The sequence below is a fragment of the Coccinella septempunctata genome, chromosome 7 (assembly GCF_907165205.1).
Source record: "Coccinella septempunctata chromosome 7, icCocSept1.1, whole genome shotgun sequence".
In the NCBI taxonomy this organism is placed as follows: domain Eukaryota; kingdom Metazoa; phylum Arthropoda; class Insecta; order Coleoptera; family Coccinellidae; genus Coccinella; species Coccinella septempunctata.
In genome coordinates, this window is record NC_058195.1 from 963317 (window position 1) to 984501 (window position 21185).

At 39.1% G+C, this 21185-nt stretch overlaps 3 protein-coding genes across 8 annotated transcripts in view; 1 reads left to right on the top strand and 2 right to left on the bottom strand.

Annotated features, from left to right (window-relative positions):
* Positions 1-19: 19 nt before the first annotated feature.
* LOC123317971 (hydroxyacylglutathione hydrolase, mitochondrial) lies at positions 20-1655 on the bottom strand. 2 transcript variants are annotated; one of them, XM_044904611.1, is made up of 6 exons: positions 1494-1655; positions 1147-1262; positions 970-1091; positions 692-915; positions 390-622; positions 20-334 (listed from the first exon to the last, which is right to left on the bottom strand). In XM_044904611.1, the coding sequence occupies exons 2-6, from the start codon at positions 1192-1194 to the stop codon at positions 194-196; spliced, it is 768 nt and encodes a 255-aa protein (XP_044760546.1). In that variant the 5' UTR covers positions 1195-1262; positions 1494-1655; the 3' UTR covers positions 20-193. The 2 variants fall into 2 exon arrangements, with proteins under 2 accessions (XP_044760546.1, XP_044760545.1); XM_044904610.1 differs by lacking the exon at positions 1494-1655 and adding an exon at positions 1348-1487.
* Positions 1656-1849: 194 nt separating this feature from the next.
* Positions 1850-3854, bottom strand: LOC123316708 (twisted gastrulation protein homolog 1-A-like). 4 transcript variants are annotated; one of them, XM_044902903.1, is made up of 6 exons: positions 3758-3831; positions 3667-3725; positions 3031-3245; positions 2645-2917; positions 2380-2581; positions 1850-2221 (listed from the first exon to the last, which is right to left on the bottom strand). In XM_044902903.1, the coding sequence occupies exons 3-6, from the start codon at positions 3236-3238 to the stop codon at positions 2107-2109; spliced, it is 798 nt and encodes a 265-aa protein (XP_044758838.1). In that variant the 5' UTR covers positions 3239-3245; positions 3667-3725; positions 3758-3831; the 3' UTR covers positions 1850-2106. The 4 variants fall into 4 exon arrangements, with proteins under 4 accessions (XP_044758838.1, XP_044758840.1, XP_044758837.1 ...); XM_044902905.1 differs by having other exon boundaries at positions 2711-2917; positions 3667-3854; XM_044902902.1 differs by having other exon boundaries at positions 3667-3849.
* Positions 3855-5478: 1624 nt separating this feature from the next.
* The window catches only part of LOC123316477 (integrin alpha-PS1), a 31252-nt gene continuing 15545 nt past the window's right edge, over positions 5479-21185 (top strand). For both annotated transcript variants that reach the window (XM_044902565.1, XM_044902566.1), the window contains exon 1: positions 5479-5848. In XM_044902565.1, the coding sequence (XP_044758500.1) occupies positions 5688-5848 (161 nt within the window). In that variant the 5' untranslated portion in view covers positions 5479-5687. The remainder of the gene's footprint in view (positions 5849-21185) is intronic.

The window sequence follows — 21185 nt, forward strand, 5'->3', positions numbered from 1 at the left end:
AAGTTATAAAACACAGAAAATAAAACAACTTTTTTAATATCTTGAAAAAATTAAGAGACAACATAAAAACACCAAAAATCCAACAATCTTTAACAAAATATCAACTTTATGAAAGGTTCTAATAGAATATGTTCCTGATTCTTTTATTGTGAAAATATCTATACAAAACAACAATATCAAGACTTTTATCAATTTACTTAAAGTTATCTTTCTCCTTTCGAATAGTCCTCATAGTTTCAACAATGTCACTGCAAGAAGCATGATGTTGCACTGTCGTCTCCCTCACTCTCATAAACGGATTTATCAGCTTCTCTTCGGAGATTGTTGAAGGAACCTACATTCACAAACGAATTAATCTAAAATTCTACTCTACATCGGGAAATACTCACAGTCGGTTCCCCCTTTTCTCGTTTATCACAGGCCCATTGAATTTTTTTCATGATTTCCTGGTTATTAGGCTCTACATGTTTGGCAAATTTCAAGTTTTGCAAAGTATATTCATGGCCACAAAAGACTCTAGTGTTGCCAGGCAGATTTCCCAGTTTATCTAGGAGGCAAACACACATTTGCTCAGCGGTGCCCTCAAAAAACCTTCCGCACCCAGCAATGAATAAAGTATCTCCTGTCAAAATTTATTAGGTTAAGTTGACTCACTCCATAACCTCAAAGAAGAATGACTTGTCAAACTTACCAGTGAAAACAACAGGGTCCTGACATGGGGTCTTCACGAGGTAACAAATATGGCCACTTGTGTGGCAAGGAGTATAAATACACTCCACCTTTGTATCGCCAATATTGAAACTATCTCCATCTTGTACTTTATTGGTTAATGCTCCAATTCTATCATCACCACCAAACACTTGAATTGTATTCTTCGATTTCTTAACTAGTTCTTGATTACCACCAGCGTGATCCCTGCATTCATCAAAATGAACCTCACCATAAATTTCGAATCGTTTTTATACCTACCAGTGATGATGGGTTGTCAAAATTTTTGTCAGATTTACATTTTCCCTTTCAACTGCCTGTAAAACTTTGTCAGGTTCAACTGGATCTACTACTGCTGCCTGTCTAGTGTTTTCATCCACAATCTAAAGGCACAACTGGTTAGTTTCATTATAAATAGTCGAGGATGAGGTACCTTACCAAATACATATAATTATCCGATAAAGCTGGCAAAACAGTAACACCCATACCTTCGAATTTATATTCAGCGCTTGAACTGTGTGAATTTCTTAAACCGTTGTTGTAAAATGATAAACCTGGAAAGTAAATACCTCTGAAATAATAAGTGATAAATGGGAGGCAACACACACAAAAGCGCCCTTCACAACCTTCCAAAATTACCTTTGAAATAAACAGCACTTAAACCTTGTACAACTCTCCCAGGTAAATATTTACTTGCCAAGTTGAACATGTTTCGTTACAAAATTGAATCTAAACGTCTTACTAGTCATCCACCCTGCAAGGATCATTAATTTTTACTGTCTTACCTTCTGTTTCAATTGGTAGTGAAAGTGAACTCTCGAACGAGCCGTTGTTACTAGGTAGACTTGGTTTGGTTCTATCTCGGAACTGAGTGAGTGGAATGGAATAATTAATTATTTAATCTTTGCTTTGATTTATATGTTTACAAACTAACGTCACGTTATGACAATTGGGATTGAAATTTTTCGATAGGCAACTAATGATACAAGAGTGAGATTGTAGTGCGTGGGCTTCGATCATAGATGTCGCTTCCATAGACCAAGAGATCTAGAATTGGAAATTCGCTATTTATTTCTTTTGGCTTAAGTTAACAGGACTATTTGAGTAAATATGATATGAAGGGGGAAGAATTAAAAAAAAATTACAATAAATCATATATTTATCACATTATATGTTTTTTTTTATTGAATATTCAAGATCAATGCACACCTAATTGAGTTCAAAGTGTGTATTTGTTCAGGTTTATTGTACATATTTCTTTTGTTAATTTAAAAACAATGATGTATTCTCAACAAACAATTTGCTTTTTAGCATATTGTGTAATCTTAGTAGTTATTATTTACATAGTCTTAGATACAACATAGATAGACCTATACCAAATAGGTCTCTTATTTCATCTCAGTCGTTTTCATCGTTAGCCCCTGTTTCGTTGGCTTCATCGTCATCAGGATAATCTGGTTCTTCGTCGTCTGTCATCTCATCTTGCGAGTTATCCATTGGACAATCTTTACATCTGTAAGGATAAATTACGATATAGTTTTTGGTGGAAGTTCCAAAGTTCTCCGAAGTGTTGGTGGTTAAGTACTGGATATGAAGCAGTTTGTCTATGATATGAAGTGAGTACTTTGGGTGGGTACCTAAATTTTCAATAACAAAAAGACTATACGTAACCTGCTCTCGTTTATTCCATAATTGATGCATCTTTCTCCGATGCACTCACAGCAAGCATCATGGAACCACCTATACTTGCTCGCGCCCATGGTTATACAGGTTGACTTGCATTTGGCGTTGCTCATACATTGGGACATGAACGCTACTGTGCAATTTAGTGTGAGAATGTCCGTTTTTGGTATCACATCCTGCTCGTTAGTCTCTGAAAGTAGAAAAAATTGTAGATGCATCAAGGTACACATTCGGAAATTATCTGAGTAGCTACCGATAGAGTACTGCCTCAATGAGTTTTCATCTAGTTGACCACTTCCAGAGTGTGTTGACGACTTACTCATGTGAATTTTGACGAGTTTTTTAGGGGTATATTCCGTAACTTCGAAGTCGATTGGATAAGTCACGCTGATCCACCTATTTTGATCATCCGCCTTCTCAGTTAAGGCCTGGAAAAGTCCGGGTACAGGCTCCAGGAAGTCTTCCACGTAAGACTCAATCAAGTTGGGTTTTTTCGTAGTTTGGTCAGTGTTAGTGGGACACTTGTCTGTAGACAGAAACAAAAGGATCGTTGATGTGCTTTGAAACCTGTTCATTCATGGATCAACTTGAAACAAAAGCAAGATTTACGCTTATGATCGGGAAAAAAAGTTGACTTACCGACGCAGGAGCAGCATTCGCTAAAAAGATAACTGAGACAGTTGAAGCAGTCCTTACAGCAGGTGCAGTTGGTCAGTTCGCAATTGCAGGACTGTGTTAGCAAGCACTTGCTGACGACACTGCCGCACACTGCTTCGTTGCATGTGTAGACATACCCTAAGGATATAGCTAAAGTCAGACCTAAGCTGTAGGCCAGAATTTTCCACATGATGACCCTGAAAAAGAGTCACGTTGAAAATTGTTTTTCCAACATATTTTCCATTAAGACTATAAAATTCAATTCTTTCGATAACCAAGGATTGAAAAATCAGGATCACTTCAAATCAGGACAGTTTTAGTTCAATAAATTCCTCATTTTATATAAAATAGAGAAAAAATTACTGAATTTTTTTAATTCGACAAATTGAAATTGTATGTTCAGGACCTTATGTGGTGATCTATTTGAAGGGCTGAAAATAGATAGGTAGGCACATTCGACTAGAAGCTTTGTCCCAGTGTTGTCGGAAAAACGAATTCCAAATTAGCTCGAAATTCCTCACATCGCACACTACCAACAAACAACTTGCTAGCGATTATGCATACCAACATATAGCCCCGAGCAATTCGGAATATTTATCGACAGATCTACCACCTCACCTCGAGCCACTTCCTTCTCTCCCTGATGATATCACTCTCGGCAACACCGAAACGCCCTATGCGACTTTTCCGACAGGAAAAAACAGCACTAACTGCGATTTTTCAACGAAAATCACTATGATGTGTGCTCGACTCAAGACAACTGGCACAGGAATAGGTTTCCAGACTGCTGGGAAGGAGCAAGATGAAGATATTCGTCCCCCACCTTGTCCCTGATGCGAGGTAAAGGCGGCTGACTTAAGTAGTGTGACCAGCGACCACTTAAGCGCACTTTCTGTGTTTCTGTCTATTCGAGATAATGCGCTGAGATGTGTGTAATTTGGACGGAAATCAGGTGCATTCTTGGTCCAGTCAATTCGCAGCTTATCCGAAAAAAATCAGGGAAATGGTCCTGGTTACAGGGTGTAGCAAACAGATCGAATCAAGTTTGAACATGAACTGGTTGAGTGAAATATGTACAATGTCTGTTGAAAGACTATTAAAATCCAATACATATTCCAGGCTTCCAATTCTAATATTCTCAAAAAAAATGTTCAAAATCTCTTAAAATTATTGGACCGAAGGACCCATATGTTTCACAATGAATATCGAAAGAATATGTCATCTCGTTTTCAGAGCTATAAATAGTTTTTTATTTTTTCGTTTCGATTCTCAAAGAATCACTGGGAATTTTCCTCATTGAACTCTTCCACCAAAGAAAATAGGGAGCAATTCCTTCTGTCCTTCTTTTTCATTGTTCTCAAATGAATAGTGGATACCGTTGGACGAGTTTTTATCCGTATTTCACATCAATTGTTATGCCTGAATCCACATTATGAAGTTCAATCACATACAAGGAAATCTACCCAGTTTTTCCAGAATTTTCATCTTTCTCGTAAATAGGAATCGAAAATAATATGTTCTATTGAATATAACTCGCGCTATATAAGCATCTTTTACAATCAGCGATCTTCATTCATAAGGACCCAAGAGACTACTTCTTTGGTGGGCTTATTACTGACTCATTGACAGAGAATTCCTAACATTTTTTCCGTTGTGCCTGCCCAAAGACTGCCGCTTCTTCCCATCTAGTACACCCACCGTAGGTATACCAAGCAATAATTAAGTTGTGATGGGACTTGGGGTTAACACCGTGTATTCGTAGGAGGTCCATAAAAAGGTAACATTTCAGAATTGATTGACTGCCGATAAGGGATACTACCTGTAGAGTGTAGACGCATTCATTAGAAAGCAACATAACGATACAGAAAGATCTTCCAATGACAAAATTCGAAGGAATTCTATATAAAATATAGGTGTACTTTGAGTTTTAAGAAATTAAATTAAAATACGTACTAACATAGATTACAGATTTTCTGTGGAGCGCCCTCTATCTACAGAAAAGGAAACTTCGAGGGATTAGAATAGAGTTCTGTATGAAATGACACCTTAGGTATTCAAGAAATCTGTTACGTTGCAGTAGATTTCTTCATATTTACTGTGCAAACAAGTTTCTACAATGAGGCTTCGCTTATAGAGGGCGCCGTATGTCTAAAGTATTGCTGTTAACTGCAGAATTTGGAAAATGTCTATAAAATGATGAAACCGCAAAATTCCAGTGAGATTTGGAATGAGTGAATACTATAATTATAAAGGTTTCACTAAGTTATTCATTAAACAGACATGAAAATTAGCTTATCCCAAGATAAGCTTGATCACACAAGATATAGTTTGGTGTATTCATGATTGCATACGTCGTCGCCAACTGTTCGTGTATCTTCGTCAGTCCGTCTTTAACCGAAACATTCAAACCAGTATTTTTGAATGTTTTGACAATTCACTAACTTACTCGCGTTCGTTGGGTTTGTATATTCCAAGGATAGTGCGCTCCGCGTATTTTCCGATCAGTTTATTTACGTAAATCCGAACACATGGAGCGATAAGTTGTGAAAAATTATGCGAGGATCATAGACTGAATATTAACATCTAATCATAGATGAAAAATTAACAAGTTTTCTGTGTTGGTTTGTCTATTTGTTAAAATGAAGTGGTTTTTGAAAAGTTTCATTTTTTTCGTCCTTTTCGATGCTTTTATTTGTTTCAATATCGAGACCAGGGAACCCATTGTAAAGTGGTCTGATGTCCCCGGTTCTTATTTCGGATTCAGTGTGGCCCAACATGAGACTTCCGATGGCGAAAAATGGTGAGTGATGAATTGATTCGCGATTCTATGATATCGATAAGAAGATCAATCAATGTCACAGAACAACCCTTCATCTGATAACTATTCTGTGCATGTCCTCGTTTTTTCGGAATTTCTCTGAAAAATCAATGATCGAAACAGAATAAATTCGCTTTGGTAGTCGATTTTATTGCTAATTAAAATTAGCCGTCATAAAAATCATTTATGAGTTTTGGTTCCGGATAGACGAGGAGTTTTCTAAATCGAGTTCATAAATGTTTTATTGGCAGAGTATGCTGAAGGTTTGTTTGTGTTAATTTTGAGCATGACGGAAGATTTATTTTTGTGGCCGTTTTGGAAGTTGATATATAATAGTTATTTCCACCCTCTTACTCATTTTCCTACTTCAACTCTTTTTCTACATTGAAGGACAAAATGGGTTATTTCGTCCTTTGGATATTTGAGGAGAGAACGTTAAATATTAATATTAATGTTAAAAATATTCTAAGCTTCTTCACTACAAGTGAATATAGTTAAAATGAGCATATATTTTGATTTGTTCTCAAAATGAAGATATCAAAATCTGCCTGGTTAAGTGAAATCGAATGTAAATGTAAATAAACGCAGGTTCTCTTCGCTCGGGTCACTCCAAGGTATTGTGGTCTTCTATTTGTACCGGTGGGTGGTCTGGACGTATTCTCGCTTTTTATTATTTCTCCAACGTGAGTGTGAGTTATTGCCTCGAAGGGGTTGTGAGACAGCTTGATCAGACCCGAAAGGTTTTGTCTTATGTTTATTTTTATTATTCATATCTGGAAGAATTGAGAATGCTACAGGTAGATATGACCAGCAGGAGGTTCAGCTTGTATATACATATATCTATAAAAAAGAATTTCGTATCTGAAAAGTCATAGTGGGGATTATCGAGGCTGTGTCTGTTTCTTATTTGAATAAAATCATCTGAAGGTTGTTTTTACTTCAATTCACGCTACCAGATCAACGCCACCTTCCATTTTTCCCTGCAAATCGGAATTTCGATTGAGGGAACCATAGAAATGTAAACATGATAAGATATCTATGCAGAAAGTTCATGTTGGCAATATTTATTTATGGACGAGCCAATGAAAAGAGAGATGGTCGTCTTGAGATTATATACTCTGATAAAAGCAGACTGCAATAATTGTACAACCTGTCAGAATATATTATGAAGAGCGGACCCGTTGACCTTGAACCCGGTGTTGATCTAAATTTGCAACGGAGCCAGACAATGAATGAATTTTTTTAATGGGTGGCTGTAGGATGAATGAACTCCGATTCGCGATATTGGAACAATTGAATTGTATGTGCGTTGATGCAGATGAAAGTTGTCCATTTCATTGATTACTTAATCGACTGTTCACTTTTTGAAGACAGCCAAGCTTAGACCAATATGATAGGAGGAAAAGTGTATATGTAACTTCTATGAGATATCTTCGATGATAGGGCTGCCCAATGATTTTAACACAGATAGTTTGATATTCTGCGATAACCATAGACATATTATAATATACTCTAAGGTGCTATAAGGTATAATTATAATATCTATGGTGATATCACTCCAAGCTGCATGCCATCCTCTGTGTTCCTTATCGAGATTATTCGCGTCATGTTCATATCTCTAACAACGAGACGTCTTATTCTCCAGGGAGATTATCGTGTGAAAGAACATGTTCATCCTGGTCCAGGAATGTTTGTCCGTTTGAGTTTATAGCTGTTGACCTTTCTCGTTTGTGCGGCGCAAACAGAATGAGTAACGTCATGTTTGAGAGTAAGGGCCAACGTGTTCCTTTGTTTATTATTCTCTCACGGTATTAAATGTCTTCTGCTGATGAAGATCTTGTTAGAAGATTTTCTGTGGTCATTGAGTTGTCAATTTTAGATTCCATTGTTATTCCTAAGGTGTAATTCTGAACAAAGGAAGAAAGTATCGTTTGAGTATTCGCATAAGTTGGCCCTCGACTCGACATGCTATTTTGAGTGGATGGTTATAATGGCTTAGTGGTAGTATTAATGTTCAACTGACAGGTAGCAGAGAATTGTTGCCATCACAGAATATAAACCCAGTAATACCAACTGTCATTAAGTTGGCTATTCGCGACCGCCATCTGCCACTTATCAGAAATTCCCATCTTGTATGCAATCTCGAAAGCGCCTAGCGCGCATAGAAAAGAAACGCGGATCATTAAGAACGACCAGTCCGACTACCGCGGGCTCGAAAAAATCAAAACAGCCCATAAATCATAGTTATTAGCTATACCAACTCGAGTGTTCCGATAAGTTCTTATAAATCATCTCGATCGAACAAGTGCATCGAATTCTGAATTCTTTATGCTAATCGTCCGCGTATAAGGCCATTTAATACCATTCCGTTTATCGGAATATATTACCTTCGTATGCGGTTCATGAATAATTCATAGGGGTGTGTTCGGTTTGTTGTACGGGGCGCTAGATCTGCGGAGGCTGTGCGTATTATTTACAGCTCTCGAATTCCTCAAAAGTAACACTCTCCCACATCATTTGTGCTCAGAATTCCATAACTGAGGAGGAATATCGGACAGCGACAATACTGAATTAACGACAAACTTCTAATTTATCTTTCTAGGAAATGTTCAGCTCAGATCGAGGTCGCATCTTCATTTTCTATAATCATGTTCTAGGTCTATAACTCGCAATCGTCCAACCATAGATAAAATATCTACGAGACCTTTCAGTGACCTGCCGTCACTCTTTGAACCGTGTCCCGTGCTACCGTGACATATAGTAGATCCTAATTAATGCCACGATGCTCGAAAATAGGACGACACTTTCCACAGGTCAGAAGTAGGCCGCGACGATAGCTCAGAACCAGATTGTGTGGTGTCAAGCTGTCAAAACACGATTTAGGTGATCTATGAAATTTCACTAAGCCACTAAAAAACGCCTTAGGATGGAAGCTCTATGGTTGCTGTCATTTTTGGTGACACAGAGTTTGAAACGAATGAGGAGAAGTCATTGAATTAACGATAGTGTTCATTTTTACATATTTTTAAACGGGAAAAACTCATATCTTTCATCTCATCATCTCTTCTCTCGCAAAGATAGCTGTTCTTGGATTCATCAGTGATGATTCATAGCAGACCCTACCGCGAATTTTGAATACATATTCTTGAATCATTAATTCATGGAAATGGCGAGGTTAAGTATTCGCGTCGATGATCTTGGCTTTCGTTGGCGCCTTATCTGAAACATAAAATTGAAATTACTTCTCGGTACACCTCAAGTGGGTACTGAATATTCAACATTCGAACACTTAAACACGAACACATTGTAGATAAGATAAAAGGTGTTTAACTTGGCTGCTTCTTTAGGGAACTCAAAGCAAATAGTGTGAAAGGGACAAAGGATAAGAGTCAGACTTCCATTTCGCATTGAAAAGGACTTTTATTCCGCACTTTAGAAGTTTGAAGAGGAGTTCAACGTATATTATCATCCGAGGATATTGTGAATATAGAATCGAAAAAAAATCTTATAACGCCTCTGATACTCGATCCACTTGTCTCGTAATTCATGAATTGATCAATCCTACATCTGTATTATCTGTTAGCTAATACAAATAATAAATTGTAAACATAACAGTATGACCCAGATTCTCTTAGAATCGTTGATACTCTCCGTTTAAATTTAGAAATGATGCGACAAATCCCACAGAGAATCCTAGAATAAACATAGAAATAATCAGATTCAGTATAACTCGAATCTATGATCTTTAAAACAAGATTGGGTTCACAGAACTATGACTTTTCGAAATCTCAGGCGTTTTTTTGCGGTGGGCGATGTTTCCATCCCGGAATCGATCCGTGGATGTCAATTTTGACACATTGTCCGTTACTCTTGCCGCCAGGTGTTTTCTAACCGCATTTTTTCCTGAATACGATAACGTTTATGTCAATTGCATTCGCCGCTTGATTATTCCCACATATTATTTTGTCCGCAATCGACTAGTCCGCCTACACCCGTTTACTCCGGCTAACTGCATCGAGCAATTTCGAAGGAACTGCTGAAGGTAGGTACCCGCGACAGGATTTATGTCGTTGTTTATGATATTTCAGTGAAAAAAAAAATATAAGGATCATATAGTGACTACACTTTCCGAATGAAACACTCAAAAATGGAAGAGTAATCATGGTAATTCAGGTACCTTTTAGGAAAAGTTGTATGTTCTTCGACTGTAAGATGCAGCTTGAAACGTAGGTGTGTGGTCGTCTTTAGATTAGAAAGCCTCGAAGAACAGCAGTCGCAATCCTTTATTATAAGATCGATAAAACTGTAAAAACGAGATAGAAGCATTTATATTATTTCCTATTCAGAAAAAGTTTCGATATATACGTGATAACTTCGATAGTTTGTGTGTTTGAAGCGAACATCTGTGTTTAGAACCTCGAATCGTGACTTTTTTATTCATTATGGAGATCCATATCAAACCATACTAAGAATGTCTTATTCAATTTACGTCTGAAATATCCATTACTCAATCTGTTCATCATCATTTTCTATATCAATGAGAAAATGTTAATATGGATGATATCGAAAATAGCTTTATTGGACACCCCTGACTTAACCAATCTTCTGTATTTTTTAATCCAATTCTCTGGGAGGCAAATGTCAAGACTCGAATGCATAGAATATATCTCGATGTAGTTTCGATCGTCAGGTTTTGAAGTTTCGGCAATTTGAAAGCTCGAGGGTGTTTTCCTCCTCGGTAATCATCCACCATTCGAACGCAAGATAAGACTTTCGAGAGCGTGGGGTCTTGGAGTGGAGCGTCTCTTTCATGCCTCACGCTGTACAGAAATAGAACAATGTCTAGGGCCAGATCAAGTGGACACGTGGTTTTACGAGTGTTTTATCTACCGAATCGTTATCAGGGAGCAAAAGGGTTGATACCAATAAAACACATTCGACATATTAAAAAACTGTCAGAAAAGCATTTTTGACATATGACATATTTCAGAGGAAGTTCTGTACTCTTGGGAAATTGGGAAACGACCAAATATTTGCTACTTGCTTTATTCATTCCCACTGAAGCTTGCAAAAAGATGACTGTTTACTCTGCCATTTCGCTTTTGTATGGACCAAAACCAGTTTATTAGATCTGCATCTAGTATAAGACGCTTTGATGCTGACAGGTAGAAGATTTGTCGGAGATATGTACCTTTTAAGAATCTGAATAGCCAATTTGTGAAACAAACCACCGTGTATAATGTCCCGTACTGCGAACAGGTAAAATCGAGGACCTAAGCGGTTTCACGAACTTCGAAACACGTTTCGTTTGGACGCCCTCCTCAGTCGTTTTTTTTTTATTCGGTGAACCCAAGAATCTATAAGGATTATTCTTGGAATTCTCCCGAAGAAATACGAAAAAATTGCTTCAAGAAGCATAGAAGGCTTTTGACTCCACGTAGCAAGAAAATTTTGGTGGTGTTCAAAATTTTCATCCCAATTTATCGGAAAACCAATTATCCTACCTAACCATAATACATAGGGTGTTCCCAAAGAAGCACTTGAAAAAACAAGCGTCGTCTCGCTTCAACAGTCCGAACAACCCTATTTGAAAAATTTATGAGCTTCGGTCGCTCGAAAATAAACAACTGCTACCACCCTTCTTTCTTGTCGAGAAACCCATGAATTCAATAACACCCCATTATGACACCTAGAGAGCGCTAATTTTTTAGAGTCAACATAACATCGGCGGTGCTGTGGATCCATTAAATTGCTGGATAAACACCCCGCTGAACAAGTTAGGGGTGAATTATATGAAGATCGTTTTCATATTGGGCTCGCCTTTGTCAGCCCAAGCCGCGGGGGGTTTTAAGCGAGATAAAAGGGGATTTTTCCAAGGAAAGTTGAAATTCCCGCCATTACAATCCGTTCCTTGGACTTGAAAGCTCAATCGAAGAGATCCTAACCTCTCAACAAATGGGAATTAATAGTCGATGAACACGGAAAACTGAAATAATCTGTCTAATGTAACATGATATGATAAAACCCAGTTAATGCACCCATAAAGACGGGTTTCATGCCCAAAATGTTGGTCTTTATCAGTCTACGAGGATTAATAGTCATTTAGCCTAACGCATTCCATAAACACAAGAGATTATGTGGGCGATTAAAAGCTTTACGGATACCTTTAAAAAAACCACAATGATTTGTCGAGATTGGGGGTCTCGTCTGTGAACAAACCCTAAAGAATACCTCACAAAAAACCGCTCATGTTACACAGAAATAGATAACTTTTTTTTTCTATGGCCTTCAGAACCACTGAACTAGTTATCAAATTCGGACGAATTTTATCAAACTTCAAACAGGAATTCATCAGAATCTCATCACCGAACCAGCATAAAGTCTAATTCGATTACAATCAAAAAGCAATTCTTCACTCTAGTGACGGAACGTGCTCACAAAATGATTAATATATTTTTAATGCACCCATATTTCCATGTTGGAATTAACTCTAATCAAATAATTCTCTCAACGTTCGATCGGTCGGGTTTTTACCGAGCCAGCATGTGAAAATCGTATACAAACACTTTTCAGGGGTCAAAGAACACATGAATCAGGCCGTTTCGAACGGAGAATGATATACGGCACTAAAAAATGATGGTAAATAACTCAATATGTGAATGCTTCAGGCGAAAACCAGAATTGATATATTGTTATAAGATTGTTTATATCCAATCTATGGCATTGTTGATCAGATCCATTGATGTTGTCAGATGAAATCATCGATAATCTATCGCAATAGATGGTTGTTGAATAATTCAAATTAATCAATGTTGTCAATACGTTTGGATAACCTCTACTAGTCAGATACTGGCTCAACTTTATATTCTGTGGTAAAACGCATAGATTTTACCACAGAAAAGCGCAAGGGGTGTCCAGTAATATACGAACCAAAGATTATAGAGTTAGGTTAGGCTAACTCGATCATTTTTGATACGAACATCGACCGGACAGGCACAGATAACTATTTTTCTGTGCCTCTTCGATAGTTCTTGCATGATGTCATCTTCTGATCTCGTCCTTATAGTTAATTTTCACCGTCTTCGGGGCACCGAACGAGTTGCGTCACTAAATTAACTCTGAAACCTCGTCGAATAATTAATACGAGTCGCAACGGCCCATCTGCATTTCAATACGCCAACCGAGAATAAATTTAAATGAGAGGCATACGATCATTTAGGACGGAGAGGCTTTATTCGGCGAAGAGCATAATTTTAGGCGCATGTATCGCGCGTATATGGTGTGTGTCTTTAATGGACGAAATATTCAATTAGCCGGAGGAAGATCGTGTCAAAAATATCAATTAATGATGCAACTTGTGTTCCTGGGCGTTTCCGAATAGATATATGGCCAACCAGATCAAAACAAAGACTATTGTAGAGTATGAAAAAAGCATAAAGATCTGTATTCTATTATGTAGTCATCTTCAGACCACTGAACTATATGTAAAAATCCCCGGGCGATATATTTCTCGTCTATGTAAATTTTTATTTTTGAAGAAATGATCTATGTTCCTTTCATAGAGTTAGGTGTTTCCGCACCTAAAGCAAGGGTGATACCTTGCCTTGTTAGGCTGGCATTCCAGTGTTACCAACCCACACGACAACATGAACGTACGTCGACATGCATTTTGCACACGTATTATGTGCGATAAATCCACAACACTTCCAGTAAAACATCATAATCAACATTTCGTTTTACGCTGATCCTGAAGAAAAACTGTAATTTATATCAGTAATTTCGAGTCTTGGCAGGATAAACTAGCAACCTCTACAGTCTCAATTTTAAGTTTTCTTTTCACCTTCAAATCTATCAAGGAAAAAACTCGGATCCCTTTGTTTACTGAGTGATTTTATGATTAAACGTCTTGTCACAAGATAAACATATAAACGGACGTAATTATTTGTTGAACGCTACGTTTTTCTGGAGATATTTCGAGCGGTATGTCAACAACGAGAAAAAGATTCCATCAATTCTAGGATCGGGTAATTGAAGGAGCTAACGACCATCTTGTTCCTCGAAGAATTCAGGAATTAACAGTTAGATAGAAGAAGATTATATCATTTTCTATGAGTTATGTCGCTTAGTTCTGTGGGAACTATTCGAGATGTGTGGAAGATGAGGCATCGACTATGGTTTTTAGAGGAAAACTGATGGGTGAATTCGAAGAAGTCGATCGATTTAAGTTGAGGTAAAAACTTGTATAGATTTTTGCATCCAAAGATTTATACGTTCTATGGTTCAAGGCAGGGATGTCACAAAAGTTATAATCGATCGTCATTTTCAGCTGAATATTCCTATAGAAGGATTTCAAAGGAATAATAAGTGAAGGGACGTTTTCTTAGTCCGTTAGTTTTCGTCGTGCATTTTTCCACGATTATTCACATCCAGCTGTGCTCCGTGCCAGAACAGCCGCATAAAATTTAATGTGGAACGCTGCCTTTCCGGCTTTGTCGCCTGTTTATTTCCATTTTGTGGGACAAATAGATGGGAAATCCTTCTATTTGGGTCACAACCGTCAGCGAACGAAATGAATTGGGCCAAACGAATTCTCCTATAGTTTTGCGAAATTCAACGTAGGAATGATGTCATAGAGATGAATCATACCTTATATTCATCACCACAGACTAATAAAATTTTTATTATTAGTCTATGTGCATCACGGTATCAGTCGTCATAGAATAACAACACTCTTGTCTCGTCTCTGTCAGTCTCGATTAACGAATATGGTCAATTCTTTTAAATTAAAAGACAAAAAGCTCTGCGAAAGTAAAGGGGAGAATTCACCGCTTCGATTGAGCTGTCAGCGAGTGTCAGTCCGGCAAATCTCAATCGAAAGTGCACAACCGACGTAATTAAATCTACAGAAATGGCCACCGTAATTCTGCGCCCCTGCAGAACCCTCCAGGGAGCGCCGTTCTCGTCGATTCATCGCGTACATCAAGTGACACGCTATCTACTTTTTCTATCTGCCGCGAGCCAAGCCCATCCGCCTGACATTTTAATTGACAGCTCGCGATAACGTCGTCGCGAAGAAGAAGAGCGGTCACAGACTCTGAGAAAATTACGCCTTTCGCCCGTTGAAAAATCGGAGAGGAAATCGTAAGCTTGTATGCTCAATTACGACACTTGTAGAATCTTAATTTCGATTTACGAGGTAAGCGTTGACAGGCTTTTGACAACGACGTTTACGGTCGGAGCGAGAACCATCGAGTTTTTCGTCTGTGGTGTCGCAATTACGGGAGGCTAGAGTCGTTATTTTTTGTCGCATTGCCGGTAATTGGCGATTAATGGACGTTGATACCCTCATGATAACTATTCAGAGCTGTTATAAGCGCTTTGGTTGGCATGACTGTGATGGCATAGAGATAACCCGGTGCACAGAGGTTGAAGAGGACCGTTGTCTTTGGCGATCTCACCATAGAATCTTGAAGATTCTTCTTACCTGGTGGGAGACACCTTAACTCCTCCAGGATCATCTTGGATTCACACTTGGTTCCATAGTTTTTTCCACTCACTTATAAGGCAATAAATTTTTTTGTGGGTGTCGCCTCTTCACAACCCATTATCGCCTCAAACGACCGCTAAAACTTTCGAACTTAGACGCGGCTCCAATAAGCCCCATTTGAATGATAATGGCCCTACACACAAAAGGTTCCGGTGTTGAGTCTATTGTTGCTGATTCCCCGAAACGTCAGACCATATACCTGGAAGTACCTGCGAGGGATTTATCGCGCTGGCCTTATTTATGTTTTAAAATTTTGTCACCTTGACTGGCCGTGAAGCATAGACCGGGAAGTTCGATTGTCGATGGACTCCTATTGCGAAACTTCCTGAGGTAAAACCGTGTCTCTCCTGAATAGAACGTTAATTTTAGAAGGGATAGGGGCGTCTAATTGAACCGTGGGAAGTTTTCAAAAACGTTTTGATGACCTCTATAACCTCTTTCGATATTTATCGATGCTCCCGCCTCAACTTGTCAAAATATACTGTTTTTTTTCGCCGATTGGTAACACTGTCTTTGACTTCTGTCAGCAATTTCGATTGTCATATGTAGAGCTTGCCCATAGACTAATCGAACAGTTGATCTAGGAGCTTGGTTGCCCTTGAGGACATACATCAGTGACTGTTTCAATCTCGTAAACCCTATAATTGTCGAATAAAGAGTTTTTTCCCGATGATGAGAGACAAACTCATGGAAAATCCACCGTTTTCGGCATTTTCCAATGAATTCCAAGTACCACCACACATGGAACTAATTAACGGCATTCCTAAGCGCCCTTAAACTTTTTCATTTCGGATCGATGCACCTCACCATCGAGCGATCCGAGGTATTCCCACAAATTAATGCCAGCCAGTTCGCCAACATTCAACCGACAAAAAAAAGCGAACTCAGCAACGCTATAAAGTCTGTATAAGGCTTCCTTGAAGAGGTTGACAATATAGCCAAGGTCTCTCTTAATTGGCTCCTTTGTTGCGCGACTGTCATCTTATTTTAAAAACCATAGATTTATTCTAATTGGGGAGCTCTTACGTATTCCCGCGTCCTTCTTTGCGAGACGGAGAAGGCCGTTTTTCTTCTTCTTCGGTCCGGTTCCAGGGCCCGCTTATATTCGCGACATGACGATGCCGAAGAGCGCGATCTCTCTCGCATTTTCGTTTTTAGCGACGATAAATTATCGAGGAACGATTCGCGATAGCCGGTAGGTTCGTTAAGAGACCGGATTTATTTGAATGCGATTCCTACTCCCATCGATGGTCGAGTCATAGAATTTCTAGATAAACACTCATGTTCTATGTTGGAACGTTATCGCTTCCGATGAATCTGTCAATAATCGAACTCTGTTGATTCCTTCTTCAAACCACAGAATTTGTTTTCTGGAAAACATAAATGTCCATCCGCAATATTCTTCTTTGGATTTCGGCACGATTGTTGAAATCAACCCGAGCTTAAACGGACAGTTGGCCGGAACGTCGATCTCTGAAGAATATCCATTACCCGCAATTTCAAAAGGGACATTCAATGTGTGCAAACACCTTTTCGAGCAAAGAGACGAGGTAGGTTGGGCCTTGGGTCTCGCGCTGCTGCAGCAGATGCATAAAGAACAATAAGGAACACGCGCCCACTTCGATTCAATGCCCGTTCGTGCCCAAATCCATAATGCGAACAAAACAGACACGGAAACCGATGCGCCTATATCTAATCATAGATTGTACTTACGACCGTCTGTTTCGTTTTACCGGTATCGGAGAAGACGGAAGCTTTTAACCACTCTAGACCGGGGGCCCTAATGGAAAATAATAACGGGAAACATCTTCGATAATATTTCTTCAAATTAAATTAATTCGGTACTCATCAGAGTGCCGACTCCAATCCGTGATGAGAAAAAGACTAAACTTCTATGATCGGGATCTGTCATCAAAAATTTTCAGTAGACAGACCACAGATTAATCATCATACTCTCTGGCCGCCGTTTCATAACCTCTTATTTTGATTGATATCAAAGATGAATCTTTGTTGATACATTATGCACATAATAGAAATATTGCAGCTGGAGTAGCGTGGATTGTGCTTGGTTATTTAGAAAGCCGTCGTTTCATCTTAGTTCTCTCGCGTGACAACTCAGAAATTCCGTTGAAAGCTCGCCAAGAGCATGAAACTAATACCTGTGCCTTCCATCCACGGTACGTGTCTTTTTCCCAGATACTCTGATAACGTTGAGAGTCTGATACGTGGAAAACTCGACCATATTGTTCAGAGAACTGGCTCGATAACGCCTTACGTTTCGAAAAAGTACATATTTCATCTAGAAAGGTTCAACCTATTGTGTTGATTTAAATCGGGCAGAGTGAACCACTACGAGGAATAGATTGGACAGTGCAACTCCGGACACACCTTTCCACAAGTCCATATACGTAGGTATAATTCCTCTTCATCGCCCATGCGACACCCACGCCACACTAGATTTAATATGTGTAATCTTCGGATTTGAAAGAAAGAAAAATGAACTCGGAAGAGGCCAAAGGTGCGATCTGTACCCACACTCGTATGATCCCTCAACAACAAAGCACTCCAGACTGTTATTATCCTTATTATCGAGAGCCTTCATTTGTGATAACTATCGGAAGAATTATTCAGACGTCTGAGGACTTGGGAGGGGTGTTCAGACGTGTGGGTAGTTGTCGATGGGTTTTACTCTATGGAGAATGGAAAGAACTGGGAGATTGATCTTGCCTAACCTTCAATTATCATTTTTGGGGTTGTGTTGTGACAGATAAGTGGGGTTGAATTTCTTTTTTCGTTTATTGTGCGAATTATAATACTGATGAACCTGTACCATCTCTGAATTTGAATCACATAGGCTTTAGCTCATTATATTGAAATGCCCTTAGGCTCTAACTCACTCAGAACTCTCAGAAGCCTTGTACCAAGCGGAGAACCCACGATGAAGGATCTACAAGCATAAACCTTGTACGTACTTGACGTCTCCATCGTGAAACATCCTGTGAAATCACGTACGTGATTATAATATTACATACTCAACCTAAAATATGAACCAGGTACGCACTGGCCCATTTTGGTTCATTACTAAGGATTAACAAAATCATATATACCCCATGGAACGTTCAAAGACACACTTGCCTACCTATAAATTCTTGAAAACGAGAATTCTTTCAAAATTCATAATGTAATTCGAGAGAATCATAAAAAAGAAAAAGGTCTTACATAGTGCAATAAAACACAACTTCAACTTAACCTCAATTAGTTTCTGATGAATGCAAATTTGAACAACGTACTTCGTTCCACAAATAGCGAGTTTGAAACTCGTCCAGATCATAAAACTATTTGTTAGATCGAGAATGTGTCGAAAATTAATATTAATTGTCTCGATAACAAAACGCGTAAAACTTGCACTGTGTATGTCCTCGTTTCAGGTCCATCGATCAGTCGTGCCACCGTCGTACTTTTTCTAATGGCGAAATCGATAGACGGTGGACAGTCCTCATCCGGGCATTTAACGTCGTTGTCAGGTCACTGGCTCGCTGCAACGGCGCCTTAGACCAGTTCTGCAAATCCTTTTCTTACAATTCTGCGAAACTGTCAACTGTAGGTCAGGGAGGGTTTTGGGAGTGATCTCTCACAATAGCATAGAAGCGACAAAGTTTACAACAAACACAGATTACTGGAATCTGTGGTTGACAACCTAGACAAACGAGGCCTCTGTGAATGGTTTTCTATGACCAACTATAGAAACGACGAAAATCACAGAGTCGATAGAACAGGGCCACGGTATAAAGGAAATTTACCTCAGAAAAGTCTATGGCTTACTCCAAGTTGCTAGTTAGGAACCGATAAGGACATAGATAAAAGTGAAAGATGACCATAATAGCGAGTGTTCTTGTTCCCCCTAATGTGAACTGAGAATTAAACGGTTCATGGGATTTTGAAACTCCCTAATCTATTCATTCATCAAGAATCGAAGAAATAAACTCAAGAATCGATCCAGGTGTTTTATCTTGCCGATTCAACCGCGAACCGGACAGTCAGTCCGTCTCTGTCGGCCAGATACCATCATCCGACCATCATACCAAATTTCTCGCGCTTCTCTCCGACGTCAAACGTCCCGTACAGTTAGAAACCCCCGTGCTGAATCTCAATTACAAATCAATCCAACGGTTTCGACGACAGACGAGTGATATTTTGATGCGTGTCTTCGATATCGTTCCCGTTTGATGGATGACGTCTTGGGCGCCTCCACCAAGATGTGGTAGGTCCTAGTGAGTGAATTGACAGATTCAGATGACTTGGAACCTTACAGGTTGATTCCTAGGGTGGCATCTGAGTGCCTCTGCTATTCCAATTCAGCTGCATCTCGAATTCTCTTCGGTTTATTCGGAATAGCATATTTTCAAGGACAAATCGATGAATCTTGAACTTATATTCTATGCTCGCTGGCATCTCGTTATTATAGTAATCTGTTTCACTCTACCCTTTACTCGGACAACCGACAATTTGGTCGAGAGTAGCCCCACAGCGGCGGATGTGCTTTTATTTTAATAACAGAAGTTGAAATTGATACTCTCCGGCTTGATTGCAGAGAAGGTCAGGAGACTCATGCACCTATAGACGTCGAAGAATCGAAGCCTCAGATCCACGGTTGTTTTCGGGTATCTGGTTACCAGAAACAGCGTGAAAGGTCCGAAAAGAAGCGGCGATAACTCTTTTTTTTAAGTGTTCGATACACGCGATGGGCATTTCTCAAAAAGGAGGTAGACAGGATAATTATTGGAGTGGAAACGACTTGTTAGTCTTCGACAAATGACGTTTTTTCGGGTTAATGACGTACAATAGCGGCGACCATTATGTACATCCGTGTTCCAAATTATTTTAATGACATCTTTCGGTACACATCGCTTGAAAAACTTAATTAGTGAGAGTACTGGGTCCAACAAATGAAGAACACCACTTGAAATAACGGAATCTGTGGACGGTAAGCAAGAGATATCAAAAACGGAGTAGGATCTATGACAGGCCATTCATTTGAAGAAGATATTTGTCAAACTAGACGTTATTCTATGTTCTATGATTTTAACCTATAATTTAACCCAGAAAAATCAATAATCGCAGTTTTTTCCTCCTGTGAGCTCCACTGGCCATTTTATGGATGTGCTCAAACACTTCCCATCTCATCAAAAAACGATCAGATAAAGCGTTAAACGCTAGTTGCTACCCGCTTGATCAAACTTTGTAATTCGATTTACATAATCAGCTTAGAGCAACTCAGGCGCCTAATTATAAGCTACCACGTCAATCGTCCAGCTCGCCGAATAAGGTACCAACGTATCTACCGAATGAAAAAATCAAATAATAACTATAATATCATAACGTGACCATAACGAGCCTGTTTAGCGCCCGATTAGTGAACCGTAAAAAAAGATTCCCATCGACAATACGAACCGTGCGCGTTTTTTTCACGTGTAAGCTACGCCTAATGACCCCGAGAAGTAAAGGGGGCCAATAATTCTACCTTATCCCATCATTAACGCCCGATCTGGTGGCCTTTTCAATTCGAAAATTACAAACGCGAGAGGCGTTGCCACGGTCGGTAAAAAGGGCCTAATGAAGCGTGAAGTTTGGCCTACACGACGTCAGCGAACAAACGGAGGAAGAATGTGGAAGGGTGGGAAGAAGATTACACGGTGAACCATGTTCTGGTCGTCCGGAGGTGTTCAGTTTTTTGTGAAATCGCGGATATTGTTGCAAGGTGTAATTTGGCCC

Excerpts from the sequence above, each read along its gene's own strand:
- LOC123317971 (XM_044904610.1), bottom strand. The coding sequence starts at position 1,417 with ATGTTCAACTTGGCAAGTAAATATTTACCTGGGAGAGTTGTACAAGGT. Across the intron at positions 1,263-1,347 it reads AAGTGCTGTTTATTTCAAAG|GTTTATCATTTTACAACAAC; the intron begins GTAATTTTGGAA and ends TTTACTTTCCAG. Across the intron at positions 916-969 it reads TTGACAACCCATCATCACTG|GGATCACGCTGGTGGTAATC; the intron begins GTAGGTATAAAA and ends TGATGAATGCAG.
- LOC123316708 (XM_044902902.1), bottom strand. The coding sequence starts at position 3,238 with ATGTGGAAAATTCTGGCCTACAGCTTAGGTCTGACTTTAGCTATATCC. Across the intron at positions 2,918-3,030 it reads CGAATGCTGCTCCTGCGTCG|ACAAGTGTCCCACTAACACT; the intron begins GTAAGTCAACTT and ends TTCTGTCTACAG. Across the intron at positions 2,222-2,379 it reads TATGGAATAAACGAGAGCAG|ATGTAAAGATTGTCCAATGG; the intron begins GTTACGTATAGT and ends TTATCCTTACAG.